The sequence below is a fragment of the Odocoileus virginianus genome, chromosome 6, assembly GCF_023699985.2.
Source record: "Odocoileus virginianus isolate 20LAN1187 ecotype Illinois chromosome 6, Ovbor_1.2, whole genome shotgun sequence".
NCBI lineage: Eukaryota > Metazoa > Chordata > Mammalia > Artiodactyla > Cervidae > Odocoileus > Odocoileus virginianus.
Window position 1 is genome coordinate 17,970,751 of NC_069679.1, and position 8,189 is coordinate 17,978,939.

Genomic DNA, 8,189 nt, shown 5'->3' on the forward strand with positions numbered 1-8,189 from the left:
AGCAGATGATATTAAGAAGAGGTGGCAAGAGTACACAGAAGGACTGTATGAAAAAGTTATTTACGTTCCAAATAAGTACGGTGGTGCGGTCACTCACGTAGAGCCAGAGTGTAACGTGTGAAGTAAAGTCGGCATTAGGAAGCATTACTCCAAACAAAGCTAGCAGAAGTGATGGAATTTCAGCTGAGGTACTTCAAATCCTAAAAGATTATGCTATTAAAGTGCTGCACTTGATACACCAGCAAATTTGGAAAACTCAGCAATGGCCACAGGACTGGAAAGGTTGGTCTTCATTCCAATCCCAAAGAAGGGCAATGCCAAAGAATGTTCAAACTATCGCACAAGTGCAGTCATTTCATATGCTAGCAAGGTAATACTCAAAATCCTTCAAGCAAGGCTTCAACAGTATGTGCACTGAGAACTTCTAGATGCACAAGCTGGATTTAGAAACAGTAGAGGAACCAGAGCTCAAACTGCCAATGTCCACTGGATAATAGTAAAAACAACAGAATTCTAGTAAAACATCTACTTCCACTTCACTGACTATGCTAAAGCCTTTGACTGCGCGGATCACAATAAACTGCGGAAAATTCTTAAAGAGCTGGGAATACCATACCACCTTACCTGCCTCCTGAAAAATCTGTATGCAAGTCAAAGAAGCAACAATTAGAAATGGACATGGAGCAACGCACTGGTTCAAAATTGGGAAAGGAGTACATCAAGGCTGTATATTGTCACCCTCCTTATTTAACCCATATGCAGAGTACATCATGTGAAATGCCAGGCTAGATGACTCATAAGCTGGATTCAAGACTGTCCAGAGAAATATCAATAACCTCAGATATGCAGATGACACTACTCTAATGGTAGAATGTGAATAGGAACTGAAGGAAAGTGAAATAGGAGAGTGAAAAAACTGGCTTAAACTCAACATTCAGAAAACTAAGATCATGGTATCTGTTCCCATCAAATCATGCAAATAGATGGGATAAAAAATGGAAACAGTGGAAGATTTTATTTTCTTGGGCTCCAAAATCACTGCAGACTGTGACTGCGGCCATAAAATTAAAAGATGCTTGCTCCTTGCAAGAAGTAGGAGTGTTAGTCACTCAGTCATGTCCAACTCTTTGTGACCCCACATACTGTAGCCCACCAGGCTCCTCTGTCTATAGGATTCTCCAGGCGAGGATACTGGAGAGGATTGTCATTCCCTTCTCCAGAGGATTTTACCAACCCAAGGATTGAGCCCTGGTCTCCTGCATTGCAGACAGATTCTTTACTGTCTAAGCTACAGGAAAGATCCTTGGTAGAAAAGTTATGACAAGCCTAGACAGTGTATTAAAAACCGGAGACATCTCTTTGCCCACAAAGATCTGTATGGTCAAAGCTATGGTTTTTTCAATACTCATGTGTGGATATGAGAATTGGATCATAAAGAAGGTTGAGCACTGAAGAATTGATGCTTTCAAACTTTGGTGTTGGAGAAGACTCTTGAGAGTCCCTTGGACAGCAAGAAGCTCAAACCAGTCAATCCCAAAGGAAATCAACCCTGAATATTCATTGAAATGACTAATGCTAAAGCTGAAATTCCAAAACTTTGGCCACCTGATGTAAAAAGTCAACTCATTGGAAAAGACCCTGATGCTGGGCAAGATTGAGGGCAGGAGGAAAAGTGGACAACAGAGGATGAGATGGTTGGATGATATCATCAACTCAATAGACATGAGTGTGAGCAAACTCCAAGAAATTGTGAAGGACAGGGAAGGCAGGCATCCTGCAGTCCATGAGGTCACAAGGAGTCAGACACGGCTTAGCCACTGAACAACAAACAACAACAATGGGCATGAGTAACAGACTGTGAGAGCAAAATCAATACTTTCATTTCTATTTCCTCTTTTACCTCCCTTCATGATATTCCTGGGCACTCCTATCCTTCCTCTCATAACCCTTTTGATTCAGCAGAATATTTTAATCCTTTTATCAGAACCTAGGGAGGCTGGGGAGTAAGAAGCAGTGCTTTGTGGCAAATAATTACTGCATATTTTCTGCAACTAGAGTTTAAGGGCTTATATTATAGGTGTTTTGCTTCTGTGAATTAGGGCGGTATTTTCATATGATCACTGACTCTCAAATTTGATCTTTCTAATCTTTTTCAAGTAAAATTGAGTCACCTCTGAATGCAGAGACAATGGGTGGAGCCAACCACTCCATGGTGTCTGAATTTGTGTTCCTGGGACTCTCCAATTCCTGGGAGATCCAGTTTCTTCTTGCCTTTTTTTTCTCTGTGTTCTACATGGCAAGCCTGATGGGAAACCTCCTTGTTGTGTTCTCTGTGAGTGCTGACACTAGCTTGCACTCCCCCATGTACTTCCTGCTGGCCAACCTTTCCTTTCTTGACATGGGATTTTGCTCTACTACTGCTCCCAAAATGATTTATGACCTTTTCAGAAAATGCAAAGCCATCTCCTTTGGGGGTTGTCTAACTCAGATCTTCTTTATTCATGCCATTGGGGGCACAGAAATGGTGCTGCTCATTGCCATGGCCTTTGACAGGTATGTGGCCATATGCAAGCCTCTCCACTACTTGACCATCATGAACCCACGAATGTGCGCTTTGACTTTGGCTACTGCCTGGGTCCTTGGCCTCATCCACTCAGTGGCCCAACTGGCTTTTGTCATAGACTTGCCCTTCTGTGGTCCTAATGTACTGGACAGCTTTTATTGTGACCTCCCACGACTCATTAAACTTGCTTGCACAGAGACCTATAGACTAGAGTTCATGGTCACCGCCAACAGTGGACTCATCTCTGTGGGTTTCTTCTTCATATTGATTATTTCCTACATTTTCATTCTGGTCACTGTTTGGAAATACTCCTCAGGTAGTGTATCCAAGGCGCTCTCCACCTTGTCAGCTCACGTCACTGTGGTGGTCTTATTCTTTGGGCCATTAATTTTCTTTTACACCTGGCCCTTCCCTTCATCACACTTGGACAAATTTCTTGCTATCTCTGATGTTGTTCTCACTCCTTTTCTGAATCCAGTCATCTATACATTCAGGAACAAAGAGATGAAGGCAGCAATGAAGAAACTGTGCCATCAGCTTGTGAGTTACAGGAAGATGCCTTAAATACTCTAATGATAAAGAAATTCAGCTATACCCACAATGACAATAGAAAAATATCATCTTAGATTTCTATTAATTTTATGCACTAGGTAATATTTAGGCATTTTTCATGTTGCTGTATACCAAATAAATAAGGAAAAAGAGAGTTAACATGGGAGTTTCTATTTTTCCAACTTCTGTTAGATTTTTATATAAATTATTTTATTTAATATTTATGATAACTCTGGGTGGTAAGCATTTTATCTTGTTTTTTTAATAATTAAGAAATGCTTGACTCATTCTCCATATAATTACTATGCAAAATACTTCAAACAAAAGTTGATTATCATCTTGATCCTCCACTTCCAATTTTCTTATCCATCAAAATGTGCTAAGCAGAGAATAACAATTGGTGTTGGAAAGTAATATATTATTCCTCAGAATGGAAGGAAATATTAATATTTGCAAATGATGAGACAAGCAAGGGATTAGCCTCCAAAATTTACGAATGGTTCATGTGTCTCAATATCCAAAAAACAAACAATCTAACCAGAAAGAATGAATGGATGGAGTCAAAGAAAAAACAACACCCAGTTGTGGATGTGATTGGTGATAGAAGCAAGGTCTGATGCTGTAAAGAGCAATATTGCATAGGAACCTGGAATATTAGGTCCATGAGTCAAGGCAAATTGGAAGTGGTCAAACAGGAGATGGCAAGAGTTAACATCGACATTCTAGGAATCAGCAAACTAAAATGGACTGGAATGGGTGAATTTAACTCAGTTGACCATTATATCTACTACTGTGGGCAGGAATCCCTTAGAAGAAATGGAGTAGCCATTATAGTCAACAAAAGAGTCCAAAATGCAGTACTTGGATGCAATCTCAAAAATGACAGAATGATCTCTGTTCGTTTCCAAGGCAAGCCATTCAATATCATGGTTATCCAAGTTTATGCCCTGACCAGTAACACTGAAGAAGCTGAAGTTAAACAGTTCTATGAAGACCTATAAGACCTACTAGAACTAACACCCAAAAAAGATGTCTTTTTAATTATAGGGAGCTTGAATGAAAAAGTAGGAAGTCAAGAAACACCTGGAGTAACAGGAAAATTTGGCCTTGGAGTACAGAATGAAGCAGGGCAAAGGCTAATAGAGTTTTGCCAAGAGAATGCACTGGTCACAGCAAACACCCTCTTCCAACAACACCAGAGAAGACTCTACACATGGACATCACCAGATGGTCAACACCAAAATCAGATTGATTATATTCTTTGCAGCCAAAGATGGAAAAGTTCTATACAGTCAGCAAAAACAAGGCCGGGAGCTGACTGTGGCTCAGATCATGAACTTCTTATTGCCAAATTCAGACTTAAATTGAAGAAAGTGGGGAAAACCACTAGACTATTCAGGTATGACCTAAATCAAATTCCTTACGATTATACAGTGGTAGTGAGAAATAGATTTAAGGAGTAGATCTGAGAGAGTGCCTGATGAACTATGGATGGAGGTTTCGTGACATTGTACAGGAGACAGGTGTCAAGACCATCCCCAAGAAAAAGAAATGCAAAAAGGAAAAATGGCTGCTTGAGGAGGCCTTACAAATAATTGTGAAAGTAAGAGAAGTGAAAAGCAAAGGAGAAAAGAAAAGATATAAGGATCTGAATGCAGAGTTCCAAAGAATAGCAAGGAGAGATAAGAAAGCCCTTCTCAGTGATCAATGCAAAGATACAGAGGAGGACAACAGAATGGGAAAAACTAGAGATCTCTTCAAGAAAATTAGAGATACCAAGGGGATATTTCCAGCAAAGATGGGCTCAATAAAGGACAGAAATGGTATGGACCTAACAGAAGCAGAAGATATTAAGAGGTGGCAAGAATACATAGAAAAACTGTACAAAAAAGATCTTCACGACCCAGATAATCAGGATGGTTTGATCACTCACCTAAAGCCACATATCCTGGAATGTGAAGTCAAATGGGCCTTAGGAAGCATCACTAAGAACAAAGCTAATGGAGGTGAGAGAATTCCAGTTGAGCTATTTCAAATCCTAAAAGATGATGCTGTGAAAGTGCTACATGCAATATGCCAGCAAATTTGGAAAACTCAGCAGTGGCCACAGGACTGGGAAAGGTCAGTTTTCATTCCAATCCCAAAGAAAGGCAATGCCAAAGAATGCTCAAACTACCACACAGTTGCACACATCTCACATGCTAGCAAAGCAATGTTCAAAATTCTCCAAGCCAGACTTCAGCAATATGTGAACTGTGAATTTCCAGATGTTGAAGCTGGATTTAGAAAAGGCAGAGGAGCCAGAGATCAAATTGCCAATATCCACTGGATCATCCAAAAAGCAAGAGAGTTCCAGAAAAACGTCTATTTCTGCTTTATTGACTATGCCAAAGACTTTGACTGCATGGATCACAATGAACTGTGGAAAATTTATGGGACTAAGAGACCACCTGATCTGCCTCTTGAGAAGTAACAGTTAGAACCGGACATGGAACTACTTTTCCAAGTAGGAAAAGGAGTACGTCAAGGCTGTATATTATCACCCTTATTATTTAACTTATATGCAGAGTACATCATGAGAAACGTGGGGCAGGAAGAAGCACAAGCTGAAATCAAGATTGCCAGGAGAAATATCAACAATCTCAGATATGCAGATGACACCACCCTTATGGCAGAAAGTGAAGAAGAACTAAAGAGCCTTTTGATGAAAGTGAAAGAAGGAAGTGAAAAAGTTGGCTTAAAGCTCAACATTCAGAAAACTAAGATCATGGCATCTGGTCCCATCACTTCATGGCAAATAGATGGGGAAACAGTGGAAACTGTGGCTTACTTTATTTTGGGGGGCTCCAAAATCACTGCAGATGGTGATTGCAGCCATGAAATTAAAAGACAGTTACTCCTTGGAAGGACAGCATACTAAAAAGCAGAGACATTATTTTGTCAACAAAGGTCCATATAGTCAAGGCTATGGTTTTCCCAGTAGTCATGTATGGATGTGGGAGTTGGACTACAAAGAAGGCTGAGCTCTGAAGAATTGATGCTTTTGAACTGTGGTGTTGGAGAAGACTCTTGAGAGTCCCTTGGACTGCAAGGAGATCCAACCAGTTCATCCTAAAGGAGATCAGTCCTGGGTGTTCATTGGAAGGACTGATGTTGGAGCTGAAACTCCAATACTTTGGCCACCTGATGCAAAGTGCTGACTAATTTGAAAAGACCCCGATGCTGGGAAAGATTGAGGGTAGGAGGAGAAGGGGACAACAGAGGATGAGATGGATGGCATCACCGACTCAATGGACATGGGTTTGGGTGAACTCTGAGAGTTGGTGATGGACAGGGAGACCTGGCGTCCTGCAGTTCTAGGGGTCGTAAAGAGCTGGACATGACTGAGTGACTGAACTGAACTGAACTGAATCAAAAATGGGTGGCAGATCTAAATAGATGTACAGATGACAAAAGGCACATGAAAGATGCTCAGCTTCACTAATTGTTAGAGAAACGTAGATCAAAACTACAATGAGGTATCATCTCACATGTGTCAGAACGACCATCATCAAAAAATCCATAAACAATAAATGCTGGAGTGGATGTGGAAAAGGGGGAACCTTCTTGCACTGTTGCTGGGAATATAAATTGATTCAGCCTATGAATTGATTCAGCCTAAGGAACCTATGAAGATTCCTTAAGAAACTAAAAATATAACTATCACATGACCCAGCAATCCACTACTGGGCATATACCCTGAGAAAACAATAATTCAAAAAGACACAAGCATCCCATTGTTTTTGCAGCACCATTTACAATAGCCAGGACATGGAAACAACCTAAATGACCACTGACGAATGGATAAAGAAAATGTGGTACATACGTGTGATAGCGTATTACTCAGCTGTAAAAAGGAATGAAGCTAGATCATTTGTAGAGACATGGATGGATCTATAATCTGTCATACAGTATGAAGTAAGAAAGAAAGAGAAAAAGAAATATTATATAATAATGTATATATGTGGAATCAAAAAAAAAACAGTACAGATGAACCTATTTGCTAGGCAGGAATAGAGACAGAGACACAAGAACAGACACATGGACACAGGGTGGGGGAGGAAGAGAGGTGGCATGATCTTGGAGACTGGGACTGACGTATATAGACTACCATGTGTGAAACAGATGGCTAGTGGGAGCCTGTTGTATAGCACAGGGAGCTTACCTCGGTGCTCTGTGGTGGCATAGATGACACAGTCCCTTCCTGACCCAGGGACTGAACACACATCTGCACTGGCAAGCAGATTCTTTTCCACACAGTACAAATCTTTTATGAGAGATGATTATATGAATAAAGAGTTTAAATATTGTTAAATCCTACTAATTCTGAATATATCAATCTATAAAAGAAGTAATATTAAATACAGACAGGGGTATAGAAAAGAATTTTCAAAGCACAGCAAAAAATTTAACATAATTTTAATTGACCAACAGAAGAATAAAAAATATAATTATGATATAGTTATATAATGCAATTCTATGTATGCATTTTAAATTATTTTGTATTACAATATTTAATAATGTAAAAGAATTCTCAAAATATTATGAAAAAGTCAGGCTAACAATGTAGAGACCATAAAATCACAATTGTGTAAATGTATATTTATGTAGGCATAGAAAAATACTGGAAATAAATATGCCAGTATATTACTCATAATTATATTCAGATGGTAATTTTTATGGATAATTTCTATTTTAATCTCTAATATCCATATAAATCTAACATAATGAGCATATTTCTATTTTATTGACAAATATAATATTTTCTTAAAGAAATAAGAAAATAGGTATTTCACATAAGTAATTGAAAGAATTACAATCAAAGATGTACTTATCAATACTTTTTTGACTATAAATGACATAATCATAACTTAAGCTTATGCAAGAGGATGGGTGTACTGGCTTATTTAACAGCTAGTAATCAGCTAGTAATCAAACTGAGTGCAGAAGCTGAATGTCCAAGACAGCTAGAATCAAGAACTTGAATACTGCCAAACCTAAATACTACATCTTCTTCTCTACCATATCTTTTTAA

General features: G+C 39.1%; 1 protein-coding gene across 1 annotated transcript; it reads left to right on the top strand.

Annotated features, from left to right (window-relative positions):
• The first annotated feature begins 2,179 nt into the window (after window positions 1–2,179).
• LOC139035532 (olfactory receptor 4F15-like) lies at window positions 2,180–8,189 on the top strand. The gene is made up of 2 exons (XM_070468540.1): window positions 2,180–3,120; window positions 8,126–8,189. The coding sequence occupies exons 1-2, from the start codon at window positions 2,189–2,191 to the stop codon at window positions 8,187–8,189; spliced, it is 996 nt and encodes a 331-aa protein (XP_070324641.1). The 5' UTR covers window positions 2,180–2,188.

Excerpts from the sequence above, each read along its gene's own strand:
- LOC139035532 (XM_070468540.1), top strand. The coding sequence starts at position 2,189 with ATGGGTGGAGCCAACCACTCCATGGTGTCTGAATTTGTGTTCCTGGGA. Across the intron at positions 3,121-8,125 it reads CTTGTGAGTTACAGGAAGAT|AATCAAGAACTTGAATACTG; the intron begins GCCTTAAATACT and ends CAAGACAGCTAG.